Source organism: Osmerus eperlanus, chromosome 2, assembly GCF_963692335.1.
Source record: "Osmerus eperlanus chromosome 2, fOsmEpe2.1, whole genome shotgun sequence".
In the NCBI taxonomy this organism is placed as follows: domain Eukaryota; kingdom Metazoa; phylum Chordata; class Actinopteri; order Osmeriformes; family Osmeridae; genus Osmerus; species Osmerus eperlanus.
In genome coordinates this window covers 5,533,587-5,550,908 of record NC_085019.1, presented here as the reverse complement: position 1 = coordinate 5,550,908, position 17,322 = coordinate 5,533,587, and the positions used below count along the sequence as shown (strand labels likewise).

The window sequence follows — 17,322 nt, the reverse complement described above, 5'->3', positions numbered from 1 at the left end:
ATCTGCGACTGTTTGTGCATGGGGCGGATGAATAGTTATTGATGTTTCATTTGACCATTCAGAAAATAGTTTGCATTTTGCGACCCAATCAGAATGGTAGTCTTTAGTTCCCTGTGTCGGACTGTTTTGATGCAGTTTGCGAAAATAACACTGTCTAAGGAAATATTGAAAACAATGATAAATGCTTTGATCAGCTAAGTATTTTGAATAATAATATACATTAGCTGAACACGAAAAGCACATCTTCAATGCGGACCACATGGCGTTTATTGGGTTATTGTTTGTAATTTAATCATGCTACATGGTTTTAGCTAGCACAAAAGGGCTGTCAGGATTTCAACATCAACAAATGACAATAAGACGTGGCTTAAACAGTACTTTGTTTATATTAGCATACTGACGAGATAGTTTTAACGTGCTATCAACTACTGTACAGCGTTTTACCTGTGAATATTGCTTGTTAACGAGTTCAGAAAAACATTTCAAAGCTGGCTCAACCTGGACAACTACTGAGAAAAAGGGGGCTGCGTTCAGCCTGCAAGATACTGGAGTCTCCAGTCTCGTCCGAAATGGATTCCGCAATCACACACCATCAGTCTTTGCTCAAGATCGGGGACGTCTGCTTTTTCTAAACGCCTTGGAAGTTTACCCTGCCTGCTTGCATAACTTGTGACCTAAATCTGTGTTTTCAATTTCTATGACACTCTCAATTTATGCTCAACTAGATTCCGTGGAATCGCTTTTCAACGAACTTCCCTATATGTTTTATCTTGGCCTGTTTTTTGTGAACGTTTTGATTCTCTACTATGCCTTTTTGATGGAGTACATCGTACTGAATGTGGGGATAGTGTTCCTGCCTGAGGATATGGACCAGGCGTTGGTGGATCTGGGTGTGCTATCCGACCCAGCATCTGTCCCATATGACACGGACACGGAACTGGATGTATTCGAGGGATACCTGGAGTAACCTACAGGAGGGGACAACGTGGCATCGCGTGTACATCAGGCACGAAATAGACCGACATCAATCTCTGATGATGGATGAGATTGAATCAAATGGGACATTATTTTTGCCTTTGAACAGCAAAGATTGCGGTGTGAAAAAGTAAGTAGAATGCTAATGTGATCAACACAAATTGAATTTTTTTTTGCTGCAGTGGATTGTTGTTCCCATACAATGATAAAGTCACCTGTACTGTCTGTAATCATGTACTGTATGAACTGTACTTTATATTTAATATTTGCATGTTTCCATACATCTATCTTCACAGGTTGTCCCGACTCAAGTGAAGGTAGATGCACCAATGAACAGCTACTCCACCGTCCGGTGGGACATCAACAGAGCTGTCAAATTGTCCCCAAACTAAAGCAATACCGGCCACAAGGATTAAGCCATCTGTGATGGACGATACCATGTATCAAGCTAGACTATCCGTTGTTATTATTTTTTTGCATAACCATGTTATACTGAAAAGCATGGTTTTGGTTATTGGTTGCTTTAGTTGTTGCTTTAGTTGTGACATGATGATAGACTTTCTTTGAACGGATCCACCTGTTCCATGTGCTAAGGCTGCTATCTTTATGGTTCTGAACCAATGCTGGTTGACTGGAATGATGTATTCACCCCATCTCTGCGTGATTGCAGAAGTATAACTGGTTCAGACCCATGAGCCACAGGGTGTTCGGAACCACCGACTCCAGGCCACATTATTTCCCTGGCTTCCTGTCTCTGTGGCCAAACTGAACCGAGATCTGTGGCAAACCTCCCCCAGAGCTCCCCCAGCTGGTCGAAGCTTCAGAAGGGATAGTTTAACACAAAATACGTGCCAGATTTCTGACCTCAAAAAGTAATGTGGTTGTCTATATACCATTGATCAAGTGGTACAATGTTCTGTTCTGCAGCATGAATGTGAGAGAAGGAGCCAGGTGTTCGGGGCACATGGATTCACTTTAAAAAAAATCTCAGAATGTCCATTTCAAGTTTGGTTTAACCTGTCTCGGGTGTCAGTAATCCTGTACTGATATTCCAAATCAATAGACCTCCTTGTCCAGGTCTTGTTTTTCACAAAAATGTGTATCTTTATGCTGTAACGGTTGATAAGGCAATGTAAGGAATCTGACTTCAGAGTGTTCTCAAGCTACATAGTGGATACCCCCCCCCCTAGTGGTCAGAGCTTAATCGTGATAGTAGAACAGAAGCTACGTCATTGGGTCCTGTAGGACCTACAGCACCTTCATTCACCAATCCAACTTGTTTGAAGTGTGTGTGAAGGGGGAGGGGGGGCACAGATCACATCAAATAAACGATGGAGTGTTGGGAAGATATTTCACAAAGCAGATGATGGAATCTGGTGCTCCGTGAAGACAATTTGGGGGAAAACACAAGTTCCAAGCCTTGTCAAGAATTTATGATACTGTGCAGTGTTTCAGTCTGAATCAGAATGTGTGAAATATGCTGTTGAGTTTACTTTTGTATTAGTATTTGTATTCTCAACTAAAGCATGGAGTGAAGTGAAATGTGAATAGATTCTCAGCTCAAGGTTTCAGAGGTCAGGGTTCACATCACCATGTATTCAGTAGAGCTTGCTTCCCCCCACATCCCCATCACTCCAAATGAAACAGGACTTGCACATGTGTTACTATAAGCTATGTTCATATAACAAAGTTTATTTTACAATGCATATTTAATAAACAATGTGTGAATGAACATTGAACTCAGTATTTTATGGTCTCTCTTGCAAATGATGGTACTTCGTGTATTATTATGACAAGGATTGTACTACACTGACTCATGGGCCACTAGATGACAGTGTAGCTGTGTCTTGTGTAGTGTTAACCAGTAGCTGGAGCTGGACCCCATTGCATAAAGCTGCCAAACCCTGTTCCAGGACAGCAACAATTGTTTTGTGTAGTTATTTATTATTTACATTGACCAAAAGTATGAAAACCAAATGAATTACTTACTGTATGAAACACAATGTAAAACAACACATGGCATCAGTGCAAAGTCTGTATTAGTAAGTGGATCATTTAGCAGGCAGCTTGCAGTCATTAGTTAGAATCTCAGATCCAGAAAACTCAATTTAGTGCATCCAGTTTCAGTGTCTTTTTCAAGGTGTTTCACCTATCTGTAGAGAACATGATTCATGAAGGCCCTTCTAGGCAAACACTGCAAAGTGCAGCTGATATGAAAATGTAAAAACACTCAATAGAAAAGAGAACCAAAACATTGTACAGGATGTAGTGTATCTTTTCTACAAATATAGCTGTGAATACATCACTTTAAATAGCCTGTGTCTGATCAAATGTGACACACGTGACCTGCACAGAACTGATATCTGATGACCTATGAAAATAAATGAAGTCATTCATTATTTATACTTTATACGGAAACCTGAAATAGTAAAATAGATGAGGAAATGTTTTGTTTAAAAAGCATGGGAGCCAACACTAGCAGGTTAGGTTACTTACGTGAGCAAATCACTTCCCCTTTAAGTATACAGTATCTCTTTTATAATAACCTTTAAGCATAATGGCGCAACCAATACAAACAGATAGACAGACACACACACATGAATATGCAAAACAACTTCACTCAAACTCGTCCCAACTTCACTCAAAATCGGCATTAAAGTATCCATCCAAGTGATCATCCCAGCCCTGATGGGGAAACAGTTACCAGAATTCTAAGTTCCACCCTGAGCAGCGGTTCTAGAGTGAATGGATCCTGGAGTCTTGCTCTTGCAGACGTTCAAACTCCCGGTATGGAATATATTCGTTCCACATACTGGAGGGGAGGAGAGAAGACGAAAGAAGAGATGAGAAGAGGGGAGGGGAGAATAGAAGAGAGGGGAGGGCAGAGGAAGGCAGAGGAGAGGGTCAACTGAGGTACTTTCATAACTTTGGGAGTGGGAGGGTGGGGTGAAGGGGTGAACTGGCCTACCCCAGACTCTTAATCCAAGGACACTTCCTCAGACTGCAGGCCAGGTGCTGCGCTCCCACATCAGTGAACTTGTTATACTTCACACTGCAGGAAGGGTTAAGACCATGTTACTATAGACAACATTAGAACCACGTTACTTTAGACAATGCTAGGACCATGTTACTAAAGGCAAACATGTTACCACTGGCAACCGTAGGGATGTTAGTACAGAACCATGCTATCATACAACATACGCCGTCATTATTATGTTAGGGGTGTTGAACGTCGTACACTGTAATTGTAACAGACTTACTCCAGGTCTGTGAGGGAGGCCATCTGATGAAGGACTGCAGCCAGACTCTGTGCCCCACCGTCAGAGATCACGTTATGGTACAGACTACACCACAGACCGGGGGGGTGGAGGTGTTACGGGGGAGGGTTAGTGTCATATTGTAAATCTGCACATTTGTATGCTGTGTGTGAGTGGACATACATGTTTGTTGATACACTTTAGGTGACAAGAATATTAAGTGTGTTATTTTAGCAGAACCTTTATCCAAAGCAGCGTATATCACAGGGGTTGGTTTTCAGTCACATGCTCTAACCACTGAGCTATATCCGCTGTTAGTGGCAACATTTCGGTTCTTTGTTGCGTTATCTTGGTTTAGCCAGTTCTTTCAGTGTGGGCAGATTCTGACTAATATCCAAACAATCCAACATTCCACAGGTGCGCTATGGTGCATGTGACTCATTCGCACTTTTGATTACTGATTGTCATTTTATTTCTTAATTCGTATAGAGTCGACCAAAATACCGTGACTGTGCAAAAATACAACAAAATATTATCAATAAAATAAATAAAAAACATTTTTGGCTCTTACACTCTCACCCCACAGTATGCTCCTACACCTGCTTACAAATGCACCGTAACCATAAACAATCTTCCGACAGTCATTTGGCAGACACTTGTAAATAAATACCAGAGGAGAGTGGTCAGACTGGTTCAAGAGGAGAGTGCAACCTGGTGTGACCTGCTGCTCTTGTAGTTCATCCACTTTAAGATTTGTTGTGTTGTGTGTTCAGAGGTGCTACGCTGTATACCACTGGTATATATATTATAATATATATATATAATATGTTATATTTAATATGTGGTTCTTGAGTTACTGTCGCCTTCCGGTCAGCTTGAACCAGTCTGATTATTATCCTTTGACCTCTATCAGCCTACAGAACTGCTCACCATTCTCTGTATGATCTAGACATTGTTGTACGTGAATGTGTTCCAATTCTGCTCAAACCACCCCACACCCCATGTGAGTATGTGTGTGTGTGTGTGTGTGTGTGTGATTCACCTGAGACAGTGCAGGGAGGGCAGGGTGCACAGGGAGGCTGCCAGTCTCTCTGCTCCCTGGTCTCCTATACAGTTCTGAGAGAGACTGTCAGAGAAAGAGAGACAAGCTCAGTGGCACAGGTTCATACAGTGCGTGACATTCTGCGCACACACTACGGTTACAACTTCCTGTAACAAGAACTGTGATGTTTGTTCTTACTTGAGTATCTGTAAGGAAGAGAGGGATGTAATGATCTTAGCCAAGTCTTCTGCTCCCGAGTCCCCCATCTTACTGTTCTCGAGACTGAAGGGGGGAGCAGAGGGCAGGGGAGGAGAAGAGAGGAGAGGAGAGTGAAGACAGAGTGGGGAGAGGAGAATCGAAGAGCGGAGAGGGGATAGGGAAAGAGGAAACGGGATGAAAGGTCAACCGAATGGGCCATGCAAATATCCGCACAGCCTCTGTCTGTGGGCTGCTGGTGAGGTGCGTTGTGCTGGGATGGGAACTCACTCCAGATGCTGCAGACTGTGGAGAGCAGGCAGGACCTCCAGGAGCTTAGGGAGGGCCAGGGGGCCATACACCGGACCCAGGCTACAAACACACAAGCCAGGGACACATGAGGACTTAGACAAGCTACAGTAACTGGCACGTCTAGTGTGTATATTCTCATAGTCTCATCAATTTGATGAGACTATCACCAGGCTCCACCCTAAATCCGAAATCGTTCAATTTGAACAATAACAACCGTTACTGTGGGTGCTACTCTCAGCTATGTTAAATGTGCGAATTAGCAGTTGGTCAACTGAATTCCAGAGGAACCTTTTCTTTTTCCAAAGTAGAGGCCCGTGGTTGTGACTGGGACATAAATACTCACTCATACTCTAGCTTGTAGAGGTCTCTGACGGCTGGTATTCCCTCCGCCAAGACAGACACTGATTGGCTGTAACCAAATACCAATAACAAAACAAAGCATGGACATTAATGCCAAAAAGGCATTTTTCTGAGGTTTAGGTATTGAATACCTACTGATTATTTAATACCTGCTGATAATATGATAACATTTCAAATCTGTAATTATTTACCGGTAATATAATAGAATTGATGAGCCAGTAGCTTAATGCCCATTGTGCGTGAGTGTAATGGTGTACATTTGAGAGAAAGGCAGGGTGAGAGACAGACAGAGAGGGAGAAAGGCAAAGAGATAGAGAGATAAAGAGATTTATAGAGAGATAAAAAGAGACCTTCCACCTCGATTCCTCATACCTCCCAGGTAGTCTCCTATGTGTGTGTATATGGACCAGTTGGGCCAGATGGTCAATGTGGCACACCTGCCCAGCTCTGAAAGGGTTGATGACAAGTTTGTTCACAGCCTCTTCTAAAAGCTCCTTCTCCCCATTGTTCTCCAGCTCCTCCCACAGAGCTGTAGTGTCAGCAATGCAGGCCCTGCCAAAAACATTCAGGATATATACACAAAGATCACTATCGTTAGCTGGTCACGTGGTAACGTTTCCCGAAATAATCTGATACAGACAGGATGGGTGGGCTTTAGTGAAGTTGAGATCAGAGCAGGACAGGTTCCTACCTGTAGGAACTGACGTTACGGAGGCTCACCAGAGCTCGGAGTCCACAGATCCTGATTCCTGTGTCCTCCAGCCGCAGACAGAACTTTCTCCTTTGAGTACCATGGTTCTTCAGCAGGTTCCACACTACGTAGGCATCGGGAGGGTGCAGCGGAACTTTGTCGAAGGACAGGTCCTCAGGGAGGCTCTTCACCAGGTGTCTGGCCAGCCGTGCGTCGCCAGTCTCATGCACGTAGTGACATACTTCCAGGAGGTGGGCGGGGCTCAGGTCACCATGGTTAAGTCCCTCCAGGTGCGCCTTCATAGAGCTCCTTTTGGCAAGCACGATATCCATGACCCCTGTATCCACAGCAAGCAGGTCCTGCAACTCCTCCTTGTTTCGGAACAGCAGACCGATGGCAAACCGTTGCGCCAGGTCTAGCCCCTCCCCCTGCGTCCGTCTCCGCCCCCTTGGCTGTGAGGGGACTGCCTGAAACAGTAAGCTGCGGTCGGACACTGCCCTGGAGAGGGTCAGGTGAGCCCCGCCCAGGAAGCTGCGCAGGAAAGAGTGGGACCAGGACAGGATGTGGTCACCGGTGATGCCTTCAGTGCCTCTTCTCCCTCTGTTCCTCTCCTCTACTTGCTCATCCCCTCCTGGCTCTAGACCTCTCTGTCTCTCTCCTTTATCCCCTTCACTCACCCTCAGAGAGTGAGAGTGGACTAGTCCACATCTTAGTCCAAGCCTCCGGAGTCTGTCAGAGACGGTATGATCCAGAGAGAGGACGGAGGAGTGACCTTTAAGCCCCTCCCAGGCTGATGAGCTCATTTGGGACAGAAGCTCCCCCTCCATTTTTCTCTCCTTCCTCTCCTCTTCCTCTTTTCCGGAGCCATTACCTATTTCCTTTGCTTCCATTAGAGTTTGGATTTGGGTGTGAGAGCGTGTGTTTATGCGAGTGTTCCCGTTAATCTGTCTGGGCGTATGTATGTCTTCGTTGCTATGGCTGACTGAGTGAGTGAGAGTTCCTGTTTTTGCCAGCTTGCCGTTCTGCGTGCGTTTGTTCCTCAGCTTCACCCGGAGCACTCTGCTCCACAGCTCCGTGAGGGAGGAAGGTAGTGGTTCTGATCCGCGATGGTGTTCCAGAACCAGACACACGGCCCTGCAGAGCCCTGGGTTCCAGCAGAGGCTGAGGAGGTACCTGTGCTTCTGCAGCTGCTCCACAGCGATGGCCCGTGGGCCTGGTTCAGGGAAGTACAGGTCCAGGTAGGCCTGGGTGTCAGAGGAGGAGAAGCCACGGAGCTCCAGGAGGCAGTCGGCCCGACGCAGCAGCTGGCTGCCCACCCCACGGTCCCGGACACAGAGGAGCAGGGAGCAGCTGGCCAGCAGCCTCCTCTGGAGCAGCCCTGAGTACAGCTGCCTCACGCTGTAGCTCTGTGCCCTGCTCCTGCCCTGGAAGTCCTCAGCTCGCGACAGCAGCAGACCCTCGTAGTCCCTGGACCTGTCAAAGCCGTCAAAGACCAGCAGCACGCGCTTCGGCGAAGAGAGGACCCGGGTGAAGACAGCCTCGGGGGCGTGGCAGTGAGGGGCGGAGGAGGACAGGCGTAAGAGGAGGGACTGCAGGCTGTAGGTCTGCTCTGTCAGCGCTAGAGCCTTCCCGTCCAATACGAACATGAAGTCAAACTGAGGCAAGGATCCGTTTGACCAATCCAGGCTGAGCTTCTTGATGAAGGTGCTTTTGCCCATGCCAGAGTTGCCTAGCAACACAATATAACGCTTGGCTTTGGATTCCTCAGTGTTCTGGAACATCTACAGATAAATATTAAAGCGTACAACTGTAAAGGTGCAATTTGTTTATTCTCTAGTCAAAATGATTAATGTTCATACATAGTATAAAGTTGGAATTGATTTGATTTATAGTAGTTTGTAGTTTTCTGACCTGACTACTCCCCTGCCAGCCAAGGTTCTGCTCCACGTCTCTCATGACAACCAGGTCCTTGTCTGGGGATTTGCTGCCATTACTCAGGATCTGCTTCGGGACCAATTGCAAGTCCACATAGTGGGAGTCCAGACGAAGGCCCGCCTCCATCTCCTGTTGGCCAGAGAGAAGATGTGTTTTAAAACCCAGTCTCCATGAGTCCTTACTCCTGTCAATCAATCTGAGATAGGAGAGGAGGATGACAACACAGGGTGTAAGAAGGTATCCACTTGAGAAGTTTTACCTGACAAGTTTCCCTCATGTGAGCTTTGGCTTGCTGTAGGTAGTCCTTCACACACCCTGTGAAACACACACACACACACACACACAAGCACATAAACAGATTACAATATTGACACAGATACATATGCTTATAATACTGACACAAGTCAACATGCATATAATAGAGCCTTGTCATCTCATGCATCTTACCAGACATCGCAGCAGAGGATGTAGAGGGTGGACTTCCCTTGCGTTGAGACACACCTAAAACAAAGAGGCCATCTGCTATTAGGGAGTGAGTGACACTATCTCACTTATATTGGGGGACAGGGGGAGACAGTCTAACTCACCCGTGTTGGGGGACAGGGGGAGACAGTCTAACTCACCTGTGTTGGGGGACAGGGGGAGACAGTCTAACTCACCTGTGTTGGGGGACAGGGGGAGACAGTCTAACTCACCTGTGTTGGGGGACAGGGGGAGACAGTCTAACTCACCCGTGTTGGGGGACAGGGGGAGACAGTCTAACTCACCTGTGTTGGGGGACAGGGGGAGACAGTCTAACTCACCTGTGTTGGGGGACAGGGGGAGACAGTCTAACTCACCTGTGTTGGGGGACAGGGGGAGACAGTCTAACTCACCTGTGTTGGGGGACAGGGGGAGACAGTCTAACTCACCTGTGTTGGGGGACAGGGGGAGACAGTCTAACTCACCTGTGTTGGGGGACAGGGGGAGACAGTCTAACTCACCTGTGTTGGGGGACAGGGGGAGACAGTCTAACTCACCTGTGTTGGGGGACAGGGGGAGACAGTCTAACTCACCTGTGTTGGGGGACAGGGGGAGACAGTCTAACTCACCTGTGTTGGGGGACAGGGGGAGACAGTCTAACTCACCTGTGTTGGGGGACAGGGGGAGACAGTCTAACTCACCTGTGTTGGGGGACAGGGGGAGACAGTCTAACTCACCTGTGTTGGGGGACAGGGGGAGACAGTCTAACTCACCCGTGTTGGGGGACAGGGGGAGACAGTCTAACTCACCCGTGTTGGGGGACAGGGGGAGACAGTCTAACTCACCCGTGTTGGGGGACAGGGGGAGACAGTCTAACTCACCTGTGTTGGGGGACAGGGGGAGACAGTCTAACTCACCTGTGTTGGGGGACAGGGGGAGACAGTCTAACTCACCTGTGTTGGGGGACAGGGGGAGACAGTCTAACTCACCTGTTTTGGGGGACAGGGGGAGACAGTCTAACTCACCTGTGTTGGGGGACACGGGGGAGGCAGTCTAACTCACCTGTGTTGGGGGACAGGGGGAGACAGTCTAACTCACCTGTGTTGGGGGACAGGGGGAGACAGTCTAACTCACCTGTGTTGGGGGACAGGGGGAGACAGTCTAACTCACCTGTGTTGGGGGACAGGGGGAGACAGTCTAACTCACCTGTGTTGGGGGACAGGGGGGAGGCAGAGGCAGGACTCAAGGCTTTGCTTGTGCAGTCTGAAAGAGAGCCTTGAGGTGACGATCCCATGTGGTCTGGAGCTACGGCACCATCATCTACACAGGAGGGAGGCAGAACTGTGTGGGTAACATATGCACACACACACAAGGTATGCACACATGAGCACAAACGCACAGCATTCACCACTTACGTGGGGAGAGAGGGACGACTTGGGGTGGGGTGACTTGGGAGGGAGCAGGGACTACAAAAAGAAGAGCGGTCAAATACTTATTTCTTTATATGTCTGTTCTGAATGGGTTTACTCCTGGGGGGGGGGGGGGGGGGGGGGGAATAAGAACTTTCTTATAAGAACGCACACACTCTAACACTCACCCAGTATGTATGTGGGTGGGGTGGTGGACATGGAGAGTAGCAAGCTGAGGAGGGGAGGAGAGTGACCCAACATAGGGGACCCAAGGAGGGGAACCAGCTGGATAGGGGAGTGGGTAGAAGGATGGAGGGATGGACTGAACTGAAGAACCGTGAGAGGAGAGGTAGGAAGATCCATGACTCCAGCTGGGGGAGGACCAGCGCTCTCTGCAGAGAAACATTCTATTAGGGTTAGATTAAAACAGTCTGAGAACAGGTTGCTGGTTCGATTCCTGGCCGTGCAAAATGACGTTGTGTCCTTGGGCAAGGCAATTCACCCTACTTGACTCGGGGGAATGTCCCTGTACTTATTGTAAGAGCGTCTGCTAAAATGACTAAATGTAAAATGTAAATGTTTCGAACAATCTCAGAACATGTTTCGAACAATTTCAGAACACGATCCGAACATGCTAAGAACATGGTTAAAGCTATCTGGGAACATGATTCAATTATTCTGAGAACATGTTTCATACAATCTTAGAAATGTGATTAGAACAATGATCAGATTGGGTGGATCTGGTAGAGGACAGGTCAGTGTGTAGAAGAGAGGAGTGTCTACATGATACATTACAGGGCTACATTACCCCTGGGAAGTGTGTGTTCTTGTAACTTCCTGCTCCTTGGCTTCCTCTTGGCCTCCATGCCAGCACCTGTCAGGGTGGTACAAACACTGTGTCAAACAACATTCCAGATCTACCAGCACATATATCATCATATTTCACTGTGCTGTCATCAAATCAGCAAATACAGAATAAGTGAGATCACCTTCTCTTCTCCTACGTTTTGAGAGTGAGTCTACTGTCATCTCTGGACTGTCTTCAGAGCCTTGGCCTGGTTCACAGACAACAACACAAACATAAGTGCCTCTTCAGTTGGTCAGAGATATTCAAAAAACTGTGGTGTGACTGGATTGGGGGGGGGGGCAACATGGCGGGAATCTCTACATTAGACTGAGGTGAGGATTAGGAATGACAGGAGACCACGTGGGGAGGCTCCGCAGCTAAGCCTTGCTCTCTCTCTCTCTCTCTCTCTCTCTCTCTCTCTGTGTGTGTGTCTCTCTCCCAGCCTCATTGCTCGGACAGCTCTGCAGTGTTCGAATGAAATCCTACCCCTTCTTCTTCGTCTGCTCTGTTTCTGTTTCTTCTCTGATACATCGGGTGGGGGTTCGGCGGTTGCCAAGTTCCCATCACCTGCACATTGCAAAGAGGAAGTGAGACAGTCAACCAAGCAGCATGTGCATACCATCTCTGTAGATGCATGACCGGACAACACACATTGTGCACATTTTGAACAGACAGTATAAGTATCCAGACATCAAAATCTTAGTGTGTGGAGACACATAGCATAATGCACACTTGCAGAAAACCTTCCTTACCATCGCCCTGGTACTCCAGGAGGTCCAGGAAGGAGTCTGGATGGGGAAGAGGTGTGGGAGAGTACGGATTAGGTTATAAAGAGGCCGGAAAAGGGATCCTAACAGACGGATGCGCTCCGTGGGTGTGTTTGTGGGGAGGGGCAGCGGTTACTACTGACCAGTGAAGTCACCATTGCTATCAAGAAGTGAATGGATGTCAATGGTGTCCAGGTCTGGCAGTGAGAATGAGAAATGGCAACAATAACAAATCAACTGTCAATTCCACAGCTACACATGGTCTCGGCAACAAGGAAACAAAAATTCCAGTGAATCGTCTGTCCTTATTGTGAGCTTATGAACTTGGGGAATTTCGGTATGTGTACGTGAAACATTTAGCGGAAAAATACATTCCAGACATTTGATTATACCTTTCAAAAACTGCTCCCCATAGTCCAGCAAGAGGGATGGAGGAAGGTCCTCATTTACTTCCTGCATCCTGTTATCTGTAACCAAGCAGATTAGATCACTAACTGTAATGCACTAAAACAATACACTGATAGTACTGACATGCCTGGCCATGATTCATACAATTTGTGGTTTTAACCTTGGCTTATTTCCCAATCACATCATGGCTAATGCCTTTGTATAGTTACACCATGTACTACAAATGTTTAAGGAGTTTTATAATTAAAGCCTCATTACAGTTTTATCTTTAAAGCAGGGTAGGGAGGAATGCCTGACCCTGACCCTGCCTTCCACCTCAATACATTAACTTCTTGTAAAAAAAAATCTTAATCACTTTAATTTGGAATGCCCCGACATGATGCAGCACACACACTCTTTCTCCCTTTCCAGACACATTGATAGGAAAAAGTGGCAAAACCAATCAATACTTCACAGCACAGTTATGAGTACCAACCGAAGCAACAGCAAACCTACCAAGACAAGATAATCATACCCAGAAACACAACATAATGAGGACATAATCAATTACCCATCACTTTAGCATCATGCTCATCATGTAAAATCATTTTAAGTGAATTAACTGTGTAATCAATTAAATAAACCATTGAAGTGTATTGGTAAACAGTTTTTTTCTGAAATGTTGTTCCTCTTGGGCTAACTAACCATATCACATTAGAATGCATTAGGTCAATAGACCTTACAAAAAAAAGGATATATTTCAATACAATAGCTTGTATATATATATCCATCCATCCATCCATCCATCATCTGCCACTTTTCCGGGGGTCGGGTTGCGGGGGCAGCAACCTAAGCAGGGAGTCACAGACTTCCCTCTCCCCGGCCCCTTCCACCAGCTCTTCCTTCCAGCGTGTCCTGGGTCTTCCCCGGGGCCTCTTCCCAGTGGGGCGTGCCCATAACACCTCACCAGGGAGGCGTCCAGGAGGCATCCTTATCAGATGCCCGAGCCACCTCAACTCATTTTGGCCGCTTGTATTCGCGATCTCGTTCTTTCGGTCACTACCCACAGTTTGTGACCATAGGTGAGGGTAGGAACGTAGATCGACTGGTAAATAGAGAGCTTCGCCTTTTGGCTGGAAAAGTTGGCTGGAAAAGCCCCCCCAAAAGTTTCATTAGGCCCCCAAAAAAAATTTATAATCTTTTTTTTTGTGGTTAATTTCTCTTCCTGAAACCCACTAGAGGACACTATTTAAAAGGATATTTTCAAAAATAACTTATATGGACAGAATTTCTAGGCACAGCCAGGGCGTTGAGGGGGTCCGGTTTGGTGACCTCAGGATCGGGTCGCTGCTTTTTGCAGATGATGTGGTCCTGTTGGCTTCATCGGGCCGTGACCTTCAACTCTCACTGGAGCGGTTCGCAACCGAATGCGAAGCGGCTGGGATGGGAATCAGCACCTCCAAATCTGAGGCCATGGTTATCGACCGGAAAAGGGTGGAGTAATCTCCGGGTCGGGGAGGAGATCTTGTCCCAAGCAGAGGAGTTCAAGTATCTCGGGTCTTGTTCACATATATATATAGCTAAATCCAAGCAGAATGGCAGCTTATTTATTGTTTCCAAGGACGGACTCACAAGTTAGCTGCCAGGGCATATGCTTCCTGTTGAACTGCTTCATTTACCCTACTTGTTTTTGATAAATTGATGCATTTAACTTAAAGGGAAGATACAACGTAAGGTTAACTTGCACGTTCACTGTCCTCCTTACAGTGAAATGTCTGATAAATGAATAAAATGTGAAAGTCAGATTGTCAGATTGTGATTATAGCAGTTATTATATTCCATGCTGAGATTCCATTCCTTCAGGTAGGCTACATAAGGCTTTAAGAAAGACTATTGGGCATACTAATGACGAACCCATAATTTGTTCTAACATTCTTCCGGCTTATATATATATGGAGTCAGGTGGCTGAGCGGTTAGGGAATCAGGCTAGTAATCTGAAAGTTGCCAGTTCGATTCCCAGCCGTTCAAAATGACGTTGTGTCCTTGGGCAAGGCACTTCACCCTACTTGCTTCGGGGGAATGTCCCTTACTTACTGTAAGTCGCTCTGGATAAGAGCGTCTGCTAAATGACTAAATGTAAATTTAAAATACCTTGTACGTAAAGAAATGCACCGAATGAACCATGAACAAACTTCAAATGCCATCGATTACTATACGCCTATTGCTTAACCCTTGTGTTATCTTCGGGTCGTTCTGATAATATTTTATGTCTGTGATGAAAGCGCACCTACATGCATCACAGCACCAACTTTTACTTTCAGTCTGAAACAAGACAATGAGACGGTATGGGCATCTAAGGTATGGTTGCTCAAAGGATTCCCGATTACATTTTTTTTTTTTTTTACATATGTCACACATAGCACACACAATACATATAACTCATTAAATAAACATATTAACACATGATTAAATAAAATATATGTAGCCTTTATAAGCAACAAGACTGGCGAGATGAGCTGGCTGGCGGTGGGCTGAAGTTAGGGGTCAGACCAGGAAAGTACCCTGCCAGTCTAGTAACATTTCAACCGGAAAACTTGGCTAGTCACAATAACGGGAGTACATGAATGTAGAAAAAATGCACCGACTAAATGCTGAACAAAAGTCAAACATAATACACCGAATTTATACAATTGGTTTCTTTACAATTCTCCATCCACGCTCAGCCAACAGCATCACCGATTACCAAGTGCATCATTAAACAGAAGAGGGGAAGTTGAATAAATAATCACCTTTTGGATCAACAGGTGTCTATCCTCATTTGACGGCTTTAGTTTAGAATATGTCTGTGCGTGAAAGTGCGCGCCGGCATCGAATCAAGCTAGAGTATGCTGAGAGCTGGCTTGTATGAACAGCACAAACTTTACTTTCGGTCTGAATGAGAGCATGAGAAGAGGGCGTTATGGCGTTAATATTTGGGGGTTACCAATAGACGCTCTGGATAAGAGCGTCTGCTAAATGACTAAATGTAAATGTAAAATGGTAGTCTACTAATATTTGTCTCTAAATACGCAGATGTGTATAGTTTACACAATATATGTAGCCTCATTATAGTGGGAATTATGTCCAGAAAGCAACAACTTGTTGTGACTGGCAATGTGATGTGATATAGCTGCTGGTAGTTGATAGCTTTGGTTAACTTTAAGACTTGCTCTAAATGTTCTTTCCAGGTCTGACCAAAGAAAAAACTGATTAATTAACAAACAAAAAGTTTTTCAAACGGACAGTTGCTAAATAATATTTGGGGAATTGTGTTCAGTATGATGTGATTAAGATCAGAACACTATCACAACATAAACCCATACCCACAGTAGTCCGTGATCAACGTTTTAGTCAGATCTGGAAAGTACCTACCAGAGCAGTCTCTTACCAACCAGCTCATCTTGCTACAACAATGTTGCTGGTGTCTTATTGACACACCCATCGCCCTATATATATATATAAAAATACCCGTTTGGTTAGATAGATAGTGAGGACGTTGCTGCAACAAGGAGTTTTCAGAGCCCACAATACTCCACAATGACAGTGTTTTATTAATAAAAGACTGAAATATCCCATTTACATACATACTCAGACCGTTTGTTAGGACACTTGTAATTGAGCTCTGGTGCATCCTACTTCTATTAATGATCATTGATATGCTTCTACAACTTGATTGGAATCCAAAAATGGGAGAGAAAAGAGAGACTGACTTACGGGTGACAGGTGTTCCTGTCTCTCCAACCTCTTGCTCCTCCTCTTCATATTCCTCCTTGTGGTTGTGTGTAACCTTGTCTGTGGTCATAGACACAGTGAGCCTATCAGTGGGGGTGTCAGAGGTTATCCAGGCCAGTAGGGGCAGTAAGACCCTCTGGCCTCTCTCCCAGTTCTGCCACAGAGGAAGAGCTATCCTTCGAATAACCTCCTCCATCTCCTCAGTCCCATTCTGCTCTTCCATCCACGTCTCCTCCATCCTTCCCTGGTCCTGGCTTTGCTCCTCCACCCCAGTCCTCCAGTTGTCATTCTCCATCACTCCCTCCGCCCTGTCCGTGCCTCTCTCCAGGTCCTGCTGTTGTGGCAGGTATGAACCAACGCTCAGCTTCCTCTCTGGTTCCAGCCTGCTCCACAGGAGGTCGAGATGGCCTTCCTCTCCGGGCTGGCTCCACTCCAGCGCTGCTCCGCTCTGGCGACGGCTTGATCCAGGGGTCAGGCTGGACCTCAGGTTGCTGCTATAGTGCCTGGAGATCACCTGGAGCTCCACCAGGGCCTCCAGGAAGGCCTTGATCTCCCAGGGAGAAGAGCAGCTCAGAGCCAGCCGCACCAAGCCCAGCACCTCCTCAAACGGGGCCATGTCTGCTCTGATTGGACCAGACGCTGGACAGGGAAGACAATAGTTGTGGTGGCTAGGTTGTCTAGTGGCTGGTTTAAATAGGAAAGGGGAGGAGATTTAACACTGCGTTGACAGCGTCATCTTCTAGGCATTGATTTCGATTGATTTAGGCATTTGCATGTCTGTATTATCCAGACATATATGAAAAGCTATATGAAATATATTACGACGCAGGAAGAGGTCCTGTGTACACACACGATACTCGACAAAACATTCTCTTAATGGTTAACGTATTATGGAAAGCCTCTGTGTGGGC

The 17,322-nt window shown here is 46.2% G+C and overlaps 2 protein-coding genes across 4 annotated transcripts; one reads left to right on the top strand and one right to left on the bottom strand.

Moving 5' to 3' along the window:
- The first annotated feature begins 94 nt into the window (after nucleotides 1-94).
- On the top strand, nucleotides 95-2,718 carry dexi (Dexi homolog (mouse)). Its single transcript, XM_062448112.1, has 2 exons — nucleotides 95-1,105; nucleotides 1,272-2,718. Exon 1 carries the CDS (start codon nucleotides 698-700, stop codon nucleotides 965-967), a length of 270 nt encoding a protein of 89 aa, XP_062304096.1. The 5' UTR covers nucleotides 95-697; the 3' UTR covers nucleotides 968-1,105; nucleotides 1,272-2,718.
- A 45-nt stretch (nucleotides 2,719-2,763) lies between these two features.
- On the bottom strand, nucleotides 2,764-17,041 carry ciita (class II, major histocompatibility complex, transactivator). 3 transcript variants are annotated; one of them, XM_062448082.1, is made up of 22 exons: nucleotides 16,394-17,041; nucleotides 12,645-12,719; nucleotides 12,396-12,449; nucleotides 12,238-12,273; nucleotides 11,972-12,052; nucleotides 11,628-11,693; nucleotides 11,447-11,512; nucleotides 10,827-11,030; nucleotides 10,645-10,695; nucleotides 10,436-10,549; nucleotides 9,215-9,268; nucleotides 9,027-9,082; nucleotides 8,744-8,896; nucleotides 6,833-8,613; nucleotides 6,514-6,693; nucleotides 6,125-6,190; nucleotides 5,761-5,841; nucleotides 5,473-5,556; nucleotides 5,275-5,358; nucleotides 4,236-4,319; nucleotides 3,944-4,027; nucleotides 2,764-3,787 (listed from the first exon to the last, which is right to left on the bottom strand). In XM_062448082.1, the coding sequence occupies exons 1-22, from the start codon at nucleotides 17,025-17,027 to the stop codon at nucleotides 3,712-3,714; spliced, it is 4,164 nt and encodes a 1,387-aa protein (XP_062304066.1). In that variant the 5' UTR covers nucleotides 17,028-17,041; the 3' UTR covers nucleotides 2,764-3,711. The 3 variants fall into 3 exon arrangements, with proteins under 3 accessions (XP_062304066.1, XP_062304084.1, XP_062304075.1); XM_062448100.1 differs by lacking the exon at nucleotides 16,394-17,041 and adding an exon at nucleotides 15,430-15,547; XM_062448091.1 differs by lacking the exon at nucleotides 4,236-4,319.
- Nucleotides 17,042-17,322: the final 281 nt, after the last annotated feature.